This window comes from Leucopleurus acutus, assembly GCF_964270905.1.
Source record: "Leucopleurus acutus genome assembly, chromosome: 12".
NCBI lineage: Eukaryota > Metazoa > Chordata > Mammalia > Artiodactyla > Delphinidae > Leucopleurus > Leucopleurus acutus.
This window is the reverse complement of record NC_139154.1, coordinates 708866-731719: the sequence shown is the minus strand read 5'-3', so window position 1 is coordinate 731719 and position 22854 is coordinate 708866. Positions and strand designations below refer to the sequence as shown.

Genomic DNA, 22854 nt, shown 5'->3' with positions numbered 1-22854 from the left:
CCGGGAAGATCCCACATGCTGTGGAGCAACTAAGCCCGTGTGCCACAACTACTAAGCCCACGTGCCACAACTACTGCAGCCCCCGTGCCTAGAGCCTGTGCTCTGCAACAAAGAGAAGCCACTGCAATGAGAAGCCCACACACTGCAACAAAGAGTAGCCCCTGTTCGCTGCAATTAGAGAAAGCCCGCGCACAGCAACGAAGACTCAATGAAGCCAAAAAATAAACAAATTAATTAATTAATTAAAATTCTCATAGAAAACACGTGGGTAATGAAGAGGTTTCCAGTTTAAACCACTGCTCTATCATTTAATGGCTGCATTCTTTCTCAGAAGCCAAGGTTACAGAACCGGCATAGGACTTTCCTTGTGGCTCTCACTCTAGTAGCCTCGTGATATAATATCTCTGTTGTTTTCCCACATGACTTCCTTATTAAAATATTTTGGGGAAGGATCCAGGCACTTCCATCCCTTCCAGAAAATACATACTGCCTTACCTGGTCATTTTACTGCCATTTGACCAAAGATTGTTCCCCATTGAGGAAATATGAGGTAGGTTAAAAACAACAACAAAAAGTGAGAATGTACTCCCTGGGCAAGCAGATGCAACTACTTCCTAAGCTACACAAGAACTGCTGAAATTCAGGGACTGCATCTGTTTAAAAAAATTGGTCTAAAATAATACGTAGCCCGGAATTCCCTGGCAGTCCAGTGGTTAAGAATCTGTGCTTTCACTGCCGAGGGCCCTGGTTCAATCCCTGGTCGGGGAACTAAGATCCCACGAGCCACGCAGTGCCACCAAAAAATGAATAAATAAATAAAATAATACTTAGCCAAATATTCAGTTGCATTACTTAGCAAATATTTGCTACATTTCTATTTGCTAAATATCTCATACAAGGCTCCACAATAGGCACAGTTAAAATACAAAGATAAGTAAGTCAGGGATTTGCTTTCAAGAGGCTGGTCATTCAACCAAGGTAATAAAACATGTCAAAATGTCCTCCTTTTTAAATAGCAAACGTTGATTGAGTAAATATATGTTCTAGAACTGTCTAAGGGAGTTCTATACCTTATTTAATCCTCACAACCCTAAGAGATTGCCCGCATTTTACAAATGAGAAAACTGAGGCAAAAAGTTATGAAAATACTCAACGTTATATGGTTATTAAGTAGCACTGGCAGGGTCCAAATACAAATAGTCACCTCCAAAATATGAGCTTTTTAGTCACTATTCTATCTTGCTTCTCTTTTCAAAAAGAAAGAAAGAAATTAATATTAGTATTTGCTTTGAGAGAAAAATTGGAATTAGACAGAAAAATAGAAAAGAACATAAACTCTCAAAGTCCTACCACCTAACAAAACAGCTGTTAAATATGCAAATACTACTCTTTAACTTCAACTATAATTATATTACAAGAAAGATATATCAATAGATACAGGGCTACAAGAGTTCAGAGGTAGGAAAGAGGATTTCCTGCTGGATCTTGAAGGACAAGGTAAGATGTGGATGTTGAGGCATTCCAGGCAAAAAGAACTGCAAGCACAGGAGCATGGACTCAAAGAGGCCCAGGACTTATTGGAGAAACAGCAAGAAGTTGTTTGGGTGGAAAACCACCTTAAGCAATGAAGCTAGAAAACTAGAAAACTAAAGGCCAAGTCATAAAAAGCCTAGAATTCCTCTACCTTTCATCTTATCAGTACTGGTAATACCGCACTAATTACTGTTTATTCCTGTGTCAGTCTCCTCTGTTAGTCTGGGAATTCCAGTCTATATCACCCTTCATTCATTGAGCATTTATTGGGTGCTAGGCACTGTGCTGAGCACTGGCGATGACAAATAAACAAGTTATGTTTTGCCCCCAAAGGAATTCACAGTCTAGTGGGGAAGAAAACGTAAGATAGTTCTGATGGAAAGATGAACAGTGTGGGCCTGGCTAAAGTAAACTATTATCAACATATCTGGCCATGGTTTCCCCTTCTCTGTGCCCTGCTTGTACCCTATAGAAGCCAGATCACAGGGAGGGACAAAGAGGTTCTTGAAAAATAAAATCAGTGATCAAATCAGGAGTCTAGTGGGATGGGCCAGATAGAACTAAATGGCAAGTAAGATAGTGACTGAAAAATGCCTGTGGGATTTGGAAACTGACACTGGAGAGCCTGGTGAGAGAATTTTCTGTGGGAGGGCAGGCACCCTGCAGAATGTGGACTGACTGGTGTTGAGGAACAAAAGAAATGGTAATGTTGTGGAGATAGTGGATGAAGACTGTTATTGGACCAGGACCCTTTTTCAGATGGTCTTTTGGGGGCCTGAGGTAACTTAAAGGAAGATTAAAATGTATTTGTTTCAAAGGCCAATAAGCACATGAAAAGATTCTCAACATCAGCCAACAGGGAAATGCAAATCAGAATCAAGAGATACCAGTTCACACCCACTAGGATGGCTATAATCAGAAAAATACATAATAGCAAATGCTATCAAGGATGTGGAAATATCAGAACCCTCAGATATTGGCCAGTGGGAATGTAAAATGGTGCAGCCAATTAGGAAAACAATCTGTCAATTACCCCAAAGTTTAAACATATAGTTACCATATGACCCAGCCACTCCTAGGCATATACCCAAAAGAAAAGAACACATTCATCCACACAAAAACCAGTACAGGAATGTTCGTAGCAACAGTATTCATAACAGCCCAAAGTGGAAACAACCCAAATGTCCATCAACAGATGAATGGATAAACAAAACATGGTATATTCATACAATGGAGTAGTGTTCATCCATAAAAAAGAAGGAAGTACTGATACATGCTACAACATGGATGAATCTGAAAAACGTAAGAAGCCAGACACAAAACACTACATATTGTGTGGTTCCATTTAACATGAAATATCCAGATTAGGCAAATTCATATAAAAAGAAGGTACACTAGTTGTTGCTAGGTGTTGGGAGGAGGGAGGCATGGGGTCTGCTAATGGGTACCGGTTTCTTTTTGGGGTGATGGAAAAAAATGTTCTAGAATCAGATAATGGCTATTGTTGCACAACTCTGAACACACACACACACACATACACACAAACACAGGAGAGTACTTTTTAAAAGGGTGAATTTTATGCTACGTGAGTTAGAGTTAGAGCTCAACTTAAAAATCAAATTAAAATTAAAAAAAAATTTGGGTAATTCCCTTGTCGGCCAGTGGTTAACACTCGGCCATTTCACTGCCGTGGGCCTGGATTCCATCCCTTGTTGGGGAACTAAGATTCCGCAAGTAGCACAGCACGGCGGAAAAAAAAAAATTAAAAAAATTTTTGCCCTCACAGAGGCCCCTTGACACCTAGTGAGATGGAACACGCAAGACATTAGCAACAATTCCAACCAAGCACAGGCTCAGCCGCTCTTCCAGTCCGAAGACCGCAATTCCACCACGCCTCCGGCAGCGGAAGTCCCGGCCTAGAGGCTGCTGATTGGCTGAGGCGGAGGAGCGGGCGGTGCGAAAAGCGGCCTCTCGAGACCCTCTCAGCGGGGAGGAGCAGAACGAAGCCTTAGCTCGCGAGATTTTGCTGGTTCCGCATTTTGGGTCTGTAAGGTGGGGGAGGGGGGAGAGGCGGGTGCAGTTGCTTTCACCTGCTTGCCCCAGCTCGATCCCGGCCCGGAGCAGCGGCGGCGCGGGCTTCCGCTGTCCGCTGGCTGAGGACCTTCAGCTCCCCCTTGGTCCCGCGCGGGCTCCGAATCCTGTCCGCGGCAGGGGCCAGCGGCCCCTCCCCTCCCCTCCGAGGATAGAAGATGAGCTTCCTCTTGTGAGTGTGGCCCGGTCGAGGGCTCCAGGACTGAGGGCCGAGGCCCGGGAGGGGCGGACGGACGCCTGAGGCGAGGGCGGGTCCCCGGGGCCGGGGTCGGGTGCCCGGCGCTTGCTTTGCCCACGCTCTGGGTCACGGGGGAGGCTTGGATGTGGGCAGAAGCAGAGGGAGATGAAGGTCGAGGCAAAGGAAGCGGAGCGAGAAGGTTGGGGAGTAGAAAGGCCCTGAGGCCGGTAGTGCCTCCAGACTTTTCCGCCCGAGGGCACCTGAGGGCAGAGGGACGATCTGGGGGGTCTCAATTTGTCTTGAGTCTCGAGCCTTTTAGTAACGATGCATGCTGACTTAGATTTTTACTCCACCGTACGTCCAGCTTTATTATCGTCAGTATTAAATTACCCCCGCGGAAAAATGCCGCCCCAGGAAAATGTGGGAGTGCCGCTGAAGTTAAGCTTCAGGCCTTGCATCCGATTCTGATTCAGCCCACTTTGTGAATTTGTATAATTAACTAACTTCTTTTTAACTCAGTAGAATCCTATTTTAGAGATAACGTCTGGGCCCAAAGGAGCCTTCAATGGGAAAGTTTGTAAATTCTCTGATGATTCTTAATCGCATTAAGGTTTGAGAAGCATTGCTCTAGCACCTTATTTTTCTCAGGTGGCTCTCTTTACCTAGCATGTTGCTTAAATATGTATTGTATGAGCGAATAAATAATCCATTTTCAGTTATGGGCATCACCCACATACTTGACATCTAAAATAGTGTTTCATAACCAGAGTTTACCCCGTTTCTTATTGTGAGAAGTTTGGATTCTTTCTAGTATTTTGCTATTATAAAATAGGACTACTGAGACTATCTTAGTCTAAATCGCTTTTCCCCTCCTTTGGATTATTTTTTTAAGCGTATAGTCTTCAGAGTATGATTAGCATTTAAAAAATCTTTATGATTTATATTTTAATTGCAAATTTCCATATTACTAGAAACCACCACTACCCTCCCCCCACCCCCCAGTCTTTTTTTCTGTTTTGTGGATGCACAGTTCTTATTTGCTTTTTGGACCTAAATGTGAGGCTCTTTATTTCTTTTAAACTTTGTTTTGTTGATGGACATTTGAGTTTCTGCTTTTGGTTATTATGAATAATACTGCTATAAACTTGGATGTACGTGTGTGTTCCTTTCTCTTGGGAATTGCCTGGTTATATGGTAACTATGTTTAACCTTTTGAGGAACTGCCAGACTTTTTCAAAGCACTGCACCATTTTGCCTTCCCATCAGCACTGTATGAGTTTCAATTTCCCCACACCCTCCCTAGCACTTGTTAATTGCATTTTTGATTATAGCCATCCTAAGTGGACGTGAAATGGTATCTCATTGTGATTTTAATTGGCATTTCCTTAATGACTAATGATGTTGAGCATCTTTTTGCGTGCTTATTGGCCATTTGTGTATCTTCTTTGGAGTAATGTCTATTCAGATCCTTTGACCATTTTTTAAATGGGGTTGTCTTTTTGGTTTTAAGTTGTAAAAATTCTTTATCCTGGATACAAGTCCCTTATCACATCTATGATTTGCAATATTTTCTCCTACTTTGTGGATTCTTTTCACTGTCTTGATGGTGCCATTTGAAGCACGAAAGTCTTAATTTAGATGAAGATCTTACTGAACCTTGAGACATCATTTCTTGCTAAGTACGGAAAATATTTAGCTACCTGTCATTCACAGCTTGTTTCTATTGAAAGGACCATTCCCTCTAATTTAGTACTTCCTTATTAACTTTAGCTCTTTATCATGTTAAACACAAACTTTCCATATTTGATTTTTATTGTTTTCATAACTCCTTTTTACTTCATAATCAGTCTTATTTAAAATTCAAATTACCCAGGTAAAGTGAAAGTCCTCAGTTTTATTCCCTTCCCCTTCCTAGAAGTAATCACCACGATCAGTTTGATGGGTGACACTTTCTATGCATTTACAAAATGGGCTTCTGCTGTACATTTCATTCTGTAATATGTTTAAGCATGTATTGAGATCTATCGGTGTGAATACAAGTACCTCTATCTTGTTATTCTTAACTACTGTATGGTATTCCATGATATAGATGTATCATAGTTATTCATTCCTCTACCAGTAAGCTCTAGGATCATTTCCAGGTTTTTCGCTATTAAAAATAATCTTGGGAAACACATCCTTATCCATATCGAGGAGAGACACCTAGAAGTAGAAGGGATGGATTGAGAAGCATTTCAGTGTTAATAGATATTGCCGTGTTGCCCTCTTAAAATGTTAATGCACTTTGACTATTAGTGAATTAAAGTACTAATTTCGCTCTACCCTATCCCACACTTAATGTAATTGTTCTGATTTCTGACAGGTTAAGGAAAAATAAATCTAATTTTAATTGAACAGCTTTTCATATGTTCATTTGTCATTCTGTTTTTCTTTCTGAATTGTGTATTCATCTCCTTAGCCCATTTTTCTAAAGCATTCTTTGCCTTTTTCTTAACAGATTATAAAAGCCCTTTATAATTTAGTTAATATTTTTAATATATGTTGCAAGTACTTTTTTTGGCTACTTGTCTCCTTGTTCTGAATTACTGAAGTTTTAATTGTTACCGTTAGAAAGCTGTCCATTTTTTCTGGGCTTTGTGTCATGTTAGGAAGACCTTCCTTAGGAATGGTGTGAGTTAGGAATAAAAACTTGTTTTCCCCCCCCCAAAACCAGTTGTCTCATTTATTTTCTGTGCTATAAACTCTAAAATGTTAGTGCTACTTCTCTGGTTTGCTTTGATGGCATCACAAATATTTTGATACAGAAAACTGGATTTTTGAGCTATACGAACCTTAAAGCTAACACCCTCACAGCACTATTAGGTGAAAATTGAGGCCAAAGGAGGTTAGGTTTCTCAGGCAGTCACATAGTTAGTGGCAGATCAAGAACTAGAATCCAGGTTTTTTCTTCTTTTGGTTAAGGTGCCCTTTCTGTTACACCAGACTGCTTCATGAGGCATAGCAAAATTGCCTTCTGTGTGAAATTGTGCTGCTAATCCTGTTTCTATGTAGGGGAAAAAATATAACTCTTTCTTTTATTGTGTTTATTCTCTCCTCCCCTACCCCCCATCTTGGCACTTTTCAGGGAATATTTTTAAATTTCAAAACAATTTATATGCCTAAAATTGTCATTCTGCTTCCGGTCCTAAAAATTGATGTACTTTTACTTTTAACCTAACAGTAGTAGCCGCTCTTCTAAAACATTCAAACCAAAGAAGAATATCCCTGAAGGATCTCATCAGTATGAACTCTTAAAACATGCAGAAGCAACTCTAGGAAGTGGGAATCTGAGACAAGCTGTTATGTTGCCAGAGGGAGAGGACCTCAATGAATGGATTGCGGTTAACAGTAAGTTCTTAGTAACTTTCAACTTTACTGGTTTATAAGAAGATTTTGCTAAAATCTTTTTGTTAATGAACTTTCTTATGGATGTAGCTGTCTTAGTAAAACAGATTATCTGTAAAGAAACATGTAAGTGCAAATACATCCAAAGTGTGTTCTCTTCAGAGTGTACCTGATTGTAGCTTGTGTGGTTAAATAGAGAAAGACCTGAGGAGAAATGAAAAGTACTTTGGGGTTATCTCTGAGGAGAATGGTCTGAATTGCTGAGTAAGGTCAAATGAAAGATTGATAAATACAAAGATTCTACCTGTGGTGGACATGACTTTGTAGGAATCCATCTTCATAGTTATGCCCCCACTCCCAGCAGCTTTCATCTGCCTGTGTATACAGAAAAGTCAAGTGCAGTTGTTATGGTCAGTCACTTGATTATTGTGAGTTAGGAGTAGTCAGAAGAAAATTGAGAGATTGGGAGAAAACAGAGGGACCCATGAGCTGAAAGTCACTCTGAATTCAAGAAGTAAGGGCATGACATGGAAGGATATGCTGAGGCTAGAGGTTTGAATATTAGTGTCTATCATTTCTGAGATGAGATCAGTTCTGGATGATAGGGTTTAAGTCTATTAGGAATTTTAGTTGTTCCAGGAATCTTTAAATTTTTTTTTTTTTTTTTTTTTTTTTTTGCCGTACGCAGGCCTCTCACTGTTGTGGCCTCTCCCGTTGCGGAGCACAGGCTCCGGACGCGCAGGCCCAGCGGCCATGGCTCACGGGCCCAGCCGCTCCACGGCATGTGGGATCTTCCCGGACCGGGGCACGAACCCGTGTCCCCTGCATCGGCAGGCGGACTCTCAACCACTGCGCCACCAGGGAAGCCCTGTACATATGTTTCTTGAATCTCTTAATTCACAGGTTGCCCTTCATTGCAGTTATTTTTCCTTGCTCTTTTTGTTGTTGAAGAAACCAGTTTGTTTTCTACAGAATGAGTTTTGCTGATAACATCCCCAAGGCGTCCATTATCTTGTTCTTTTATTTCCTGTAAATGTTAAATCTAGAGCAGCACTGTCCAAGAGAACTTTCTGTGATTAGGCAAATGTTGTATATCTTCACTGTGGCCATTTAGCACTTGAAATGTGGCTACTGTGACTGGAAGTGAATTTTAAGTTTAACTTCATTTTAACGTAAATTGCCCTGTGTGTCTAGTGGCTACCATGTTAGAACAGATGTGGAGCTTTGATCAGATTCAGGTTTGATTTTGTTTAACACTACTTCGTAGGTGGTGGTATATACTTCCAACAGTGTAGATATTTCCATAGTGTCTAGTTGTCTTTTTATGTGATATTCAACTGTTGATAATCATTGCCTTGGTCAGTGTGGTCCAATAGAAATAAATACATTGTGAGCTACAAATGGAATTTAAAATTTTCTAGTAGCCACATTAAGAAAAATTTTATTTTTCTCAACTCATTAAAAAGCCATTATTCATATTACTAAGAGAAAAAAAATCAGGTGTAGAACTATGTAATGTGTTATCTTTTGTGTTAGATGGGATAAAGAAACTTAGGGGGCACGACACAGAAAAATTAGTATAGTAGTTACCTGTGTGTAGGGGGGAAGTTGGAGTGGTTGGAACTTAGATTTTTCACTGTATATTTTTATCTATCTTTTGGCATGTGAACCATGTGACATATTATCTATTCAGAAAAGACCCCTTTTTTGTAACCTTATTCAAATTATTATCTTTCATTCTTTTTTTTGATTTCTCTTAAATTGAAGTACAGTTGATTTACAGTGTTGTGTTAATTACTGCTATACAGCAAAGTGATTCAGTTATACATACACATACATCTTTTTTTATGTTCTTTTTCATTATGGTTTACCATAGGATATTGAATATAGTTCTCTGTGCTATACAGTAGGACCTTGTTTGTCCATTCTATATATAAAAGCTTACATCTGCTAACCGCAGCCCCCCCACTCCATCCCTCCCCCAACCCCTTCCCCCTTGGCAACCACCAGTCTGTTCTCTATGTCCATGATTCTGTTTCTGATTCATAAATAGGTTCATTTGTGTCATATTTTATTTTATTTTTAAATTTTTATTATTTTTAAAATTTATTGATTTTAATTATTTATTTTTGGCTGCATTGGGTATTTGGTTGCTGTGTGTGGGCTTTCTCTAGTTGCAGTGAGCGGGGGCTGCTCTACATGCGGTGTGAGGGCTTCTCATCCTGGTGGCTTCTCTTGTTGCAAAGCACAGGTTCTAGGCGTGGGGGCTTCATTAGTTGTGGCACGTGGGCTCAGTAGTTGTGGCTCGTGGGCTCTAGAGCGCAGGCTCAGTAGCTGTGGCTCATGGGCTTAGTTGCTCCGCGGCACGTGGAATCTTCCTGGACCAGGGATCGAACCCATGTCTGCTGCACTGGGCAGGTGGATTCTTAACCATTGCACCACCAGGGAAGCCCCTGTGTCATATTTTAGATTCCACATATAAGTGATGTCATATGGTATTCGTCTTTCTCTTTCTGATTTACTTCACTTAGTATTATAATCTCTAGGTCCAAATAGCATTATTTTGTTCTCTTTTTTTTTGGCTGCACTGTGAGGCATGTGGGATCTCAGTTCCCTGACCAGGGATTGAACCCATGCCCCCTGCATTGAGAGTGTGGAGTCTCAACCACTGGACCGCCAGGGAAGTCCCATATTTCGTTCTTTTTTATGGCTGAGTAATATTCCATTGTATATATGTACCACATCTTTATCCATTCATCTGTTGATGGACATTTAAGTTGTTTCGATGTCTTGGCTATTGTGAATAGTGCTGCTATGAACATAGGGGTGCGTGTATGTTTTTGAATTATAGTTTTGTCCAGATATACGCCCAGGAGTGGGATTGCTGGATCATGTGGTAACTCTATTTTTAGTTTTCTGAGGAACCTCCATACTGTTTTCCACAGTGCCTGCACCAATTTATTGGTACATTCCCACCAACAGTGTAGGAGGGTTCCCTTTTCTCCACATCCTCTCCAGCATTTATTTGTTGACTTTTTAATGATGGCCATTCTGACTGGTGTGAGGTGGTACCTCACTGTAGTTTTGATATGCATTTCTCTAATAATTAGCAATGTTGAGCATCTTTTCATGTGTCTGTTGGCCATCTGTATATCATCTTTTATTCTGAAGGCATCTGTTGACCTTCAGCTTTCAATTTTTCTTTGAGACTTAATGCTCTAATCAACTGTTCTCAAACCTTTTGGTTCCAGGATCCCTTTATTCTCTTAAAAATTATTGAGAACTTAAAGGGCTTTTAATTATGTGGGTTATATTTAGTGATACTGTGTTAGAAATTAAAACTGAGCAAGTTTAAATACTTATTTTAAAATACATGTTAACATAAATATATTTTTATGAAAAATGACTATTTTCCAAAATAAATTTTAGTGAGAAGTGTGGCATTGTTTTACAGGTTTGCAAATCTTATTTAATGTCTGACTTAATAGGAGGTTGGCTGGATTCTCATATCTGCTTCTGCATTCAGTCTGTTGTGATGTCATACATTATGGAGCCTCTGGACAACTCCACTGTGCCTCCTGAGAGAGAGTGAAAATTCAGAGCAATTACAATGTTTCTGACCTCACAGATTCCCCTCTGAAACAGGGGATCTCTGGACCGTATTTTGAGAACAGATCAATAAACCAGCACACCATCTGGGCACACTCTTTGTTTTGAATGAATTGAATGCCTAAGTATTACTTTCTTAGAAACATGACTAATTTAAGAGGAAGGTTTATAAGTGAGGGAGTTTTGTATAAAATTCCTTTTGACATGGTGGAATATTGATTTGTTTTCTAAGAAACTTGGAAAAGCCCTAGTTGATTTTTTAGGTAGTCTTTTAGATGGGGAACTAAGACACTTTTTAAAAAGCTTGCCAAGGCTTATGTGCTTCTCTTTGCACAGAGTAATATGTTTCACTCAGTTAAGTTCATTTCTTACCCCCTTCCTCTTCTGTTTTCTTCCAGATCTAGCTGAAGCTCCTTTAGGAAGTACTCCTTGACTATCTCAGCTCCTCGAGATGTTGCCTTTTCTCTGAACTCTTCTAGCACTTATTGTTGGCCTTTGTATGCTATCTTCCTATATGTTGTATTACTCCTCTCTTTTAATTTTGTCCCTTTTGTTAGCTGGAGACTCTAGGGGAAGGGGCATTATCTCCTGTCTTTTTTATGTCCTCAATATGCACTAGGTCTCAATTTTTTATGATGAACTAGATTTTTTAAATGCCCGACACAGCTGATACACCTCCCTCCCAGTATATTCTGCAACGATTTTTTTCTCTTTCCCAACACAAATGATATTGTCTGGTCCAGATTGGTAAGAAGCTATGGATTTTTTCATTTGCTTGTATATGATCAAATTGTATATTCTAATGTAATAATCACCATTACGTTAGAATTATCCCTAATATTTTATTTTCCTGCTTACAGGCTGTTTAAAAGCTTAGTATATTAAAAGTTAATGTATATTAAAAGTTAACTTTACTTAGGTGTAACAACTTAGAAAGAGAATTTATGTGCCCCTGGATTGTTGAATCTCCTGAGGATTCTTGGCTGAATCCTCCGACTGAGAGGTCTGATGTTTTGTTGTGTTTACACAGACATTTTAACACAGTTTTGCTATTATCTTTCCAGCTGTGGATTTCTTCAACCAGATCAACATGTTATATGGAACTATCACAGAATTCTGCACTGAAGCAAGCTGTCCAGTCATGTCTGCAGGTCCAAGGTACATATACTGGCTATTATATAGGTATTTGAATTATTACCAAATAAAGCTAATCACCAATTGATATAAATTAAATAATAAAGACTTGTTTTTCTTACCCATTTGCTTGTGAAAACAAAAAGTTTACCTATAAGCTTTTAGTTATTAAATAGTTCGGTATGTGGTACCCAGTATTTTGATTTTTTATAATTGCATTATATTAAGTATGAATATTCAGTAGTAGGATTGAAAGTAAAGAAATTTGAGTTAGATTTATCTTGCTTTTACAAAAGTTATTTTTTTCAATTTTATTAATATTTATGGTTCTGTTTCTGGATTTTAAATTAATTTCTTGGAATAGTTTTTAGTTGACCCTTTAATATTTGATTTTTTTGTTGTTGTGCTTTTTACTGTTAGTTACCTCCAAATTGTGCTGCTTTAGTTATCTGGCTTAAAAATGCTAGATTAAAATTTTTTTGACTATCATAAATTTCTAGAAATGTTGAGAAAGAGATGGAACTCTTTATCACCCATAAAGTTAAGATGTGATGGAATTAACATTTTAGTGTGTCCTTCCGGCCTTTTTTCCTATAACAAATGATTGATTTTATGTGATGACAGATGGTAGCAAGATATTTACCTCTTGGGAAAAAATAGTCCTTTCTGAATTTGCTATAGATGTAAAGGAAAAAAAGGAAGGGCCCCAATGAATTTGAGTCCTATTTTTATTATGTTATTTTAGGAGAGATGTTTTTTATTTTGTGAAGTGTTAAGTTTTATTCCTCAAACTATCTTTGGCTTAAATGCTTCACACAGTGAAGTTTTGATTAAGTCTTATTAATCATTCTAGCTCAGCAAAGGTGAGGTAGAAAAAGACGCATGCCTAAGATTGTTTCTTTAAAACCCTCTCCAAGAAACAGGGTTTTATAATCTTGGCTCTGTTGATGATTACTTAATGGCCAACAAGCTCAGAATGTGGTGGATCCATCAGCACCTTACCCAGTCCTCAGCACCCTCTGTCTAACAGACAGGAATGCAGTTCCTTTGTTTTTCTCAGGGCTGTGTTGTAAAACAGATTCTGGCACAGCCAGCTGCCATACTGGCTTCCTTTTCTTTTCCATTTATTACCATCACATTTCAGAATACAGTGTAACTATGGTCGGCCCTCCGTATCCATGGTTCTCTGCACCTACAGATTCAACCAACCGTGGATCTTGTAGTATTTACTATTGAAAAATATCTGTTTGTAAGTGGACCTTGTGTGGTTCAAACCCACATTGTTCAAGCGTCAACTGTACTTCTACAGGGAACTCTCAAGTAATCTTCAGTAGAACTTTAGGTAATTTACTAAAAATATATACTATACTATACTATAGTACTATATATATAACTTCTGTTGACAAACTGTGAACCTACTTTGATTACAAGTTGCAACATGTTTTTGAAAACTTTATCACTAAAACTTTTTTCTCTCCAGATATGAATATCATTGGGCAGATGGTACTAATATTAAAAAGCCAATCAAATGTTCTGCACCAAAATACATTGACTATTTGATGACTTGGGTTCAGGATCAACTTGATGATGAAACTCTTTTTCCTTCTAAAATTGGTGAGTTAATGTTGTAAAACTAATTTTCTTTTTAAAAGATAAGTGTGTTATTGTCTTTTTAATGCTCTGTTACTATAAAAAAATGTAATAAAGACTGCCAAATTCCTCTCCAAAAAGTTTGTGAATGTATACTCCTTCTAGCCATGTTTGTGTCTGCCTGTGTTTCTTCATCAGTACTAGTTGTTACTCAGTTTTTCATCTTTTCTAATATGGGTAAATAAATTTCTAGTATAATGTACATTCTAAAAAATATCAATAACATTGAGCATTTTTTGGTTTATTGATCCTTGTGTGTTTTCTGTTTATATCCTTTTTCTATTTCTTTATGTTAAGGTTATTAGCTCTTTGTCATGCATGTTGTGTGTATTTTTTCCCTGGGTTGCCGTATTGTCTTGTTTATGAGGTTTTTTTCTATGTATAATGTTCTTATTTTGACCTATTAATCTTTCCCTTTATGATGTCTGGATTTTAATACAATGATTAGAAGGGATTTTCCTACTTACAAATTATAAAATATTTGTCCATGCTTTTATTTAGTACTTTTGTGGTTTTGTTTTTGCATTTTATTTTAATCTTTGTTCTGTCAGGAATTTTTTCTCAGTGCTCCCTTTACTTTTTTCCAACTATAAATGCTAGTTTGTCCAGTACCATTTATCGAATACATGTGTCTTTTATCCCCTCATTATCATATGTGTACACCAAATTGACATATATCTTGGAGTCTTTTAATTTCTTTATCTATTGTTTTAGAAATTCCACACTGTTTTAATTACCATGGCTATGTATCTTTGAACATCTTGTAGGGCTAGTCCCTCTTCCTTGCTCTTCTTTTTCAGAATACTTACAGCTATTCTGGAAAATTTGTTCTTCCAAAGAATTTAGAAACATTTTGCAAGGTAAAAAAATAAAAACTGAGATTTTTATTATGATTTCATTCAATTTGTAGATTAATGTAGGGATTCTCGTTCTCTTGACAATACTGAGTCTTCCTATCCAAGAACAATTCATATTCATTTATTCATGTCTTTTAATTATTTCTTATTTCCTCGTGTAAGATTCTGTATTTTACTTTATGCTAGTCCTTCAGGTTTCTTAAGTTTATTCCTAGGCACTTAATGTTTTTATTGATAATCTGGTTTCTAACTGGTTATTGTTTAGTATATAGGAAAACTATTCTGATTGTTTCTTTTGGATTGGTTTTCTTGAGTTTTTAAAGTATATAGTTACATCATACTAAGATAATATTAATTTCACCTCTTCTTTTCTGATAAATATACTGCTTGTGTAACTCTTATCTAATTGCAATAACTAGTACTTCCAGAGCAGTACTGATTAATGGTGATGATGGCAAACATCCTTTTCTTGTATACTTTTATGTGAGTGCTTCTAGTATTTCAGCATTAAGTAGGAATCTTGCTTTTGGTTAGAGGTATGTGAATTTTTAAAAATCAAGTTGGTTATAGGGTTTTATCAGATACTCTTCTAGTATCTGTTGTTGATCATAAGGTTTTCTCCATTTTTTTTTAATGTTCCGCTGCAAGAGTATTTTTTTTATTTCTGCTATTTTGATTAAGATTTTGGCATTGGTATTCATGGATGTGATTGGTCCTTGTCACTTTCAGTATAAGGGTATCTTATGAACAACATATTGTTGGATTCTGTCTTGTCTGTTCGGGCTGTTATAACAAAAAATACTGGAGACTGGAGGGCTTATAAGCAATAGAGATGTATTTCTCACAGTTCTGAAGTCTGCAAGTCCAAGATCAGGAGCCAGCATGGTCAGGTTCTGTCATAAGTCCTCTTCCTGGTTTACAGATAGCAAAAAGCAGTGTTTTTGTTGTATCCGCACATGGCAGAGAGGGAAATCATCTTTGTTGAGTTTTTTCTTATAAGGGCACTAATCCTATTGATGAGGGCAGATGCCCTATGACCTAATCACCCCCAAAGGCCCCACCTCTTAGTACCATCATCTAGGGGGTTAGAATTTCAACATGATTTTGAGGGAGACACAAACATTCAGAACATAGCAGATTCCTTTTTGAAGTCTAATCAGAGGCTCTTTCAGGAGAAAAATTTATATCATGTTGTTTGGTCTGTTTGTTTTTGGTCAACTTTTCCTTTCTATAAAACCTTTTGTTTCCTTTCTCATAGATCGTTTATTGTGTATAGGGTGTGTCTGAATGTTAAATTTGCTTGGAAAGTGCTGCTTAGATTAAAACAAATCACTTGTATATTTCTTTATTAAAGTCTCCCTCTTATGGAGGTAAAGAATACTTTTGTCATTATTCTCTTTCCTCGGCTTCCCAATTCTTCAGTATTTTATCCTAATGTTCTGGAATTCTTTCCCCCTTCATTAGGCTATTATCCAGAGCTTACTTATGCTAATTATTTATTCTTATTAGACAAAACTGTCTATTATTCATTTTTAAACAAATATATCCAACTTATTAATGTTTTTTTCTTTGTTTTTTTTTAATTCTTTTTTTAAAATTCTTAATGTTCTTTTTAATAGCATGGGGCCCATTTGCGAATTCTGAGAGAAAAAGGATTTGACTTAAATCCATCTTTTCAGTACATGAATATAAGACCAAGTCCAGAAAAAACATGTCCATAAGCCCCAGAATAATGTGTGAAAAGGCAAGTTGTTACCAAGACTAAGGGTGGGGGGTGGGGACACACACACACACACACACACACACACACACACACACACACACACATCAGCTAACAAGAGCAAACTATACTAAATTTCAAGCTATTAAGGACTGGTTGAGAAATAAAGAATACAAAATGCAGGGAAGGAGAAAGTGACAGCCTTTGTTTTCTGAAAGATTAGAGAAAAGAATATGTTCAAGAGTAGTGTAGTGGAACAGACCTTTAAGGCCAACTAATCTAGGTTATTTTGGAAGCAGATGCCTTCTTATGTGTTTGTTAGCTACACACAGTGCCAGTTGTATTGTCTTTCTCCTGTCCCTGTTTTCTAAGAAACATTGGTCTTGTCAACCAAAATTCTCAGGAATGCAACCAGTCACATCCCCACCTGCAGTGCTTGGAGAGAGATGACTAAGTCCTCTCCCAGTTCTTTTCTAAGGAGGTGTTTATATTCTTTGAAAACTAGGGAGGTGCCATTCCTCCCCTTTACAGAAAGTATTATTCCCCTTCTTAGACTATAGGAAAATGAAAATAGCACTTTAAAAAATTAAATAAAAAGTTGAAGAATCCTAGTTTAAGAAGGAAAACTGGCTTTTCAGAGTACTTCAGAAGAGGAAATACCTTTTTTTTTTTTTTTTTTGCGGTACGCGGGCCTCACTGTCGTGGCCTCTCCCGTTGCGGAGCACAGGCTCCAGACGCGCAGGCTCAGCGGCCATGGCTCACGGGCCCAGCTGCTCCGCGGCATGTGGGATCTTCCCAGACCGGGGCACGAACCCGTGTCCCCTGCATCGGCAGGCGGACTCTAAACCACTGCGCCACCAGGGAAGCCCCGAGGAAATACTTTTTATTTGTAGACAGTAGATAATAATGACTCAAAGTGTGCCTTTCTTTTTTTTTTTGCTCGGGAGAGTTTCCAGTCCTGGTTGAGTGTGTATGTGTTTGTGTAAAAAAATTTTTTTAGAGTTAAAAAGTAAAAATTTTCTATTTATAGTCAAAAATACTTATTCTCCAGGACTTTCCTTGTGGTCCAGTGGTTAAGACTCCGTGCTTCCAGTGCAGGGGGCGTGGGTTCAATCCCTGGTTGGGGAACTAAGATCCCAACATGCCACGACGTGCAGCCAAAAAGAAGAAAAAACTGGTTGCATTTAATTTTAGGAAGAAACTCTCCTGTATTAAACAACTAAAATTGTTTTTGATTCCTCATCATCTTGCATAACTTGATACCTGTGTCTACTATTCTGAGGCAGTCAGGAAAAGTGTGGTATGTGAGGATACCTCATATACTTAGGTTTGGGGGGGGTTTCCCTTGCCTTTTAAAAAAAATGGAAATAGGCTTGTATTTGTGAATTTGTGTATTGGAGTTGCTCATTTCAGCATCTAAACTTTTCTGCTATTTTTCTTGAATTGATAAAAGACTGATTGATACATACCTATATTACAGGTGTCCCATTTCCTAAAAACTTTATGTCTGTGGCAAAGACCATTCTAAAGCGTCTGTTCAGGGTTTATGCCCATATTTATCACCAGCACTTTGATTCTGTGATGCAGCTGCAGGAGGAGGCCCACCTCAACACCTCCTTTAAGCACTTTATTTTCTTTGTTCAGGTAAGTTGAACTGCGTTGACTTTTGTGTCCTTTGACCTGGACATATCCGGATTGGTAGTTTATATAGAGTAATTTTTAGAGTCTTATTTATAGATGTAGAGCTAAGCATGCAGGGTTCTCGTGTTTTGTTCCCTTTTCCATGTTTATTTCTTTGATGTGCGTAGCAGCATAGAAACCATTACCCCCATTTTGGACCTTTTGCCTCTGGAGAGACCTGCCCCAGGTCTCTGGTTAAGATATGACAAGAAGCACCAAACACTCAAGAAAGCTTGTCCATCCCCTCCTGTTCCATCGCCACCGCTGGGTAAAGGGATGCCATGGGAAAACATCTATGGTTGGGTTGTTTCATGAGATGTCTATGCCTAAAAGAGAAACTTTTGGAAGAACTCATTAGCTACTATCTTGGGTTAAGTTTCCAGAAGTCCACTTCAGACCAAATCTTACAAAGCCAGCAGCTAGAAACTTCAAAAAGAACCACCCTCTTCAGAGGTGTGGCCTATTTCCTTATGGGCCCTTAGTTGGAATTAGAACTTTTTAAAGTCAAAATAATTCACACTGTTTGAAAAAGATATCAAAGAATAGGGACTCGTTAGCCTAACTTTCGAGATATATAATTCTATATGTAAAATATAAATATGTCTCTCTAGATATTTTGGAGGGAAAGCAGGTAGTTTTATAGTAGATATTGTATGTCACAATTCTATGTACCACACAAAGGAGAATGTACTGTGCTCTCTTCTTTGTTTTCCTTCTGAGATTATTGCATGGCATAGATAGAGTGTAGATATAGATATACGAAAGTAAAAGGTCTGCTGCCCCAGATGAGGCCACTATCAATGGTTCAGTGTATAGTTTTCAGATAATTTCTGTGTAAATGCAGACATTTTACGATTTTGATTTTACACAGGATCATGCTAATATGTACGGTTGCTTACTTATTAAGTCCCCTGTATTTTAAAACAGGGAGTAAAAATGACCCCATTTTAAAATGTTCATAGAGATTATTTCATCATTCTTTTGGATTTCAGAAAGCTAGGGTTGGGAAGCCCTTCTCAATGACATTTATAGAGTTTTAATTTTAGATCTGTTTTTAAATTTTATTTTTCTTCTTTATTTTAGGAGTTTAATCTGATTGATAGGCGTGAGTTGGCACCTCTTCAGGAATTAATTGAGAAGCTTGGATCGAAAGACAGATAAATTTTTCTTCTAGAACAGTTACCCTCTTGCTTCATCTACTGCTAGAGCTATCTCGTTGCTTTCTGTTATAGACTAGTGATACAAACTTTAAGAAAACAAGATAAAAAGACACCTATTGTCTGTGTCTACTGATAAAATTGTCCCAAAGGTAGGTTGGCCTAATACCTTCAGAGTGAGAAATTCAGGACACAGCTGAATCTGAGGCACTGTGTGACCACTGCTGTTACTGCCATAGAGCCATACTTGGTTGTAGAATGTGAGGACTAACCTGTAGTTTATTAGTTTACTTACTCTTTTACTGAAGAAGATGATCGACTCTGTTTCAGGTGACAGCACGATGGATATTAAGAATTTCCAATAATTTATTAACAGGTTTCCAGAACAAATTTCCTAATAATGCAATCACAGATCAGTTTTATTCTGCTTTTATTTTACAAATAGAAGAGGTGTTCTAAAATTTCCTTAAGATTTAGAACATTTGTGTCACTTTGGATAACCTTGTAGTTTGAAGTTTGTATGCTAGTGTTTTTATAGGTAAGATTATATATATGTATATTTTTTCAAAATCCATGATTGCAGTTTAAATCATCATATGACGTGGTATGGGAGTAACCAAAGTCATTTCTAAAAGGACTTTATTTTTTAATCTTTATTTGGGATTTTATTCACATAAACCTATCTAAATTTTTAGTGTGTGTGTATCAAATAATGTTTTTAAGGCATCTAAGGATTGTCTTGCAGATTTTTATTTTGAAATGCTTCATTCAGATTAATTTTAATATGTAGGTTTTGGCTGAGAAAAGAAAAACTTCCAAAAAATTATGACAAATTTGGGTCTCATAAACCATTATTTTCATTCATGTTTGTTTCAGAGGCCTTAAAATTTGGATAGGAGAATGGAAGAAAGTATTCAGAGTACTTGACTATTTTATTTTGAGTTTTCCTTTAAAAAGAAACTACTTTTATACGTTTTTATTGTGACTTGAGACTTAGTTAAGTGTAGTGTAGAAATGCACGAACCTTATCCCAATAAGGATAAAACGTAAGGAAAACCACAATAAAAAACCTTGAAGGTGTACACATTTTATAACCCAGCTAAAAGTTTGATGTGCTGCCTGTTCTTTAATGTGTGTGTGTGTTGGGCGAGGGGGGGTAATATGTTTAAAGGAGACAAAATGGGATAAGTTAAAAAAAAAAAAAAGAAAACTTCATCTGTTAATAGTCAAAGGATGGATTGGGATTTTATTCTGTTTTGTTTCTGTATTAAAACTTGAAATTATTCTATTTCTATTGGGATAAAAAGAATCTTTAAGGAAGAAAAGATCTAATTTTCTTTAGGTTTCTAAGATTTAGACTGTTTAAAATGTAATGAGGCACACATATTACTAAAGACTTGCCAGACTGGCAACACTTTAATTTCATCAATGTTCTTCGTTTCAGAGCTATGATTTTTTTTTGCAAAGTACTCACCATCTTCCATCTTGATACCTTTGGTTAAGGTTAAATTTGATAGGGTTTTATTTTTATTATTGCACTAGAATGTAAAGAAAAGAGTTGCTTAGAAACTCCATTTTTGTAATAATCCAATTTCAATAAATTCTTAAATATATGTAGAATTTTAAAGGAAACAAAACATTTTATCTGATTTAGGCTGAAACCGTACATCGTTGTTTTGGGAAATAAAGAGTAGAAAAATCCCTTATGAAAAAAAAGAGAAAAGCCCTCTATGAAACATTCCATAATCCATGTTTTAAGAATATCCAAAGTCCCTGTCACGCATTCTGTATGTTTATGTTGATCATTTCCAAACAAGAAAGACGGTTTTTACATGCCACCTAGAATGTTACTGACTCTTGACTTTGAACATTGTTGGCTTTAAGTATGCAAGGAATGAAATATTTCTCACCTAGGATTGTACTTTCATCATTTCTAATATTTCACATATCATCAAACAAAAGGATTCTCACTTTTCTCCATTTATTTTCAGTGGTAGAAATCCTCCCTCTCTTCATGACTCAGCCCAAAAACTAACTAAAGATGGCCACATTTAGGACAGTAGTAGAGGCAGCTTAATAATGGGACATAAATTTTAAAATTTGTTGGTAATTTGGGGATTCAGGTAATTCAGAATGTCCTTTTTTTAAAAAAAAAATAAAAGCATTACTAGGTTCCCAAGCTAATCTGGCTTAACCAACAATGCATCTAAACATTGGTGTTAACATTATTTGTTTACATACAAGGCCAGGGAGTTGAGAACAGGAGAGTTGGAGGAAGGGGAGAGAATAGGGAGAGGATGACACCTTTCTGACTTGGCCGGAGGGCCAACCTTTGATTAAAGTTGGAAGAAATCAGTCTCTCTTTGACTCCTCTCAATCTTGATTTATCTCCCTGAGTAACACTCATTCGCCTGGCTCCTCCTAATCAGAAGTCATCTCTCAGTGTCTGATCACTGCCCTTCACACCTGACTAAAATCATGGGTTGGACAGTACTTGCTAAATTATGCAGTTAATCCTATGGTGCTTTAATTTCCAGGCCTTTAAAAAAAACTTCTGGCCTGGAAAGTTTTTTTTAAAGGCCTGGAAATTAAAGCACCATAGGATTAACTGCATAATTTAGCAAGTACTGTCCAACCCATGATTTTAGTGCAGGTTTTTGTTTAAATAGTGCAACTTCCTTGTACTACAGTTTTTGTATTGACAGCCAGATGTATCCTTTATTCTCCAAACTGTGAATAAAGTGATTTTTAGTGAGCTGCCAGCTAACAAAGTATTTCCTTTCATCTTAGACTTGTAGATCCCTAGCTCATGTAGCTGCTTGAGAAATGCACATCTGTATTCATCATTACATTGATAACAGCAAGAGGAAGGTTTTTCTAGTAATGCAAGAGGAACAATTCTGGTGGTGATTTTAATTTTTCAAATATTGTTGAGGTTTCTTGATTATACTCTTGGCCTTCTCTCTGAGCAGTGAGGTCACATTAGAAGTGGAGAAGCTTCTAACCATAACATCATCACCTTATAAGCATAAATAAATCATTACTGAAGAGTATAAGTCCTAGAAATTTGTTTCTAAGCAACTCCAGTCATGATGCTGTTGTTACCCTTGCCTGGTTGTACGAGGCTGTCTCTCCTGTCTAGAATTCTGGCCTGAAAATACCAGCTGGTACACCAAACTAAGCAGCTTCAACAGGGACATTATTTCCTCCTAATATCAGTTCAGTAACTGGATTTGGTTTTTTACTATTGTACAATTCTGGCAAAGAGGGAAAATAAGTAGTTCCTCAGTGTTCCTTTGTTTTGCATTAGATTTTGATATTTCAGACTGTAAAGGGCTTTGGGGGATGCTATTGATATTACCTGTGATAGCAGTAATTTTATTGAAGCAACTGCATTGAAATTCACTTGGGTTTTCTCTCATTATCAGGTTCTTTTCCAAACAAGTATTCTGTAAATCCAAATGGATTACCAGTGTGCTATAGATTTATTATAGAACAACATTCTATGTTTGGTCTACATTTAAAATAGTTTAAGTTAGTCTTGGTTATCATCTAAAATATTTTTAAATGTTCTTTACCTGAAAATTTATTTTGTATTTTTAAACCTTTAGGGGCTTTATCTATTTTTCTAAGTCAGTTAACTGTACTTTTAAAAAAATATATTTTGTATCTACTTTTGTAACTTCATCAGAATAAAATATATTGAAAGAAAGGAAGGACTGATGAAAGTATGTCTCAACACACTTGTTTCTATTTAAATGTGAAACTTGAGATTTTTGCAGGTTCTGTGGAAGGTTACCTTTGCTTATCATTTAGTAGCAAAAATGTTTTCTTAACTCTTAGAAGAAAGGGAAGTTCCTA

At 37.2% G+C, this 22854-nt stretch overlaps 1 protein-coding gene across 1 annotated transcript; it reads left to right on the top strand.

Annotated features, from left to right (window-relative positions):
- The first annotated feature begins 3599 nt into the window (after positions 1-3599).
- On the top strand, positions 3600-22686 carry MOB1A (MOB kinase activator 1A). Its single transcript, XM_082851287.1, has 6 exons — positions 3600-3796; positions 7023-7189; positions 11860-11953; positions 13410-13543; positions 17637-17800; positions 18920-22686. Exons 1-6 carry the CDS (start codon positions 3783-3785, stop codon positions 18995-18997), a joined length of 651 nt encoding a protein of 216 aa, XP_082707413.1. The 5' UTR covers positions 3600-3782; the 3' UTR covers positions 18998-22686.
- Positions 22687-22854: the final 168 nt, after the last annotated feature.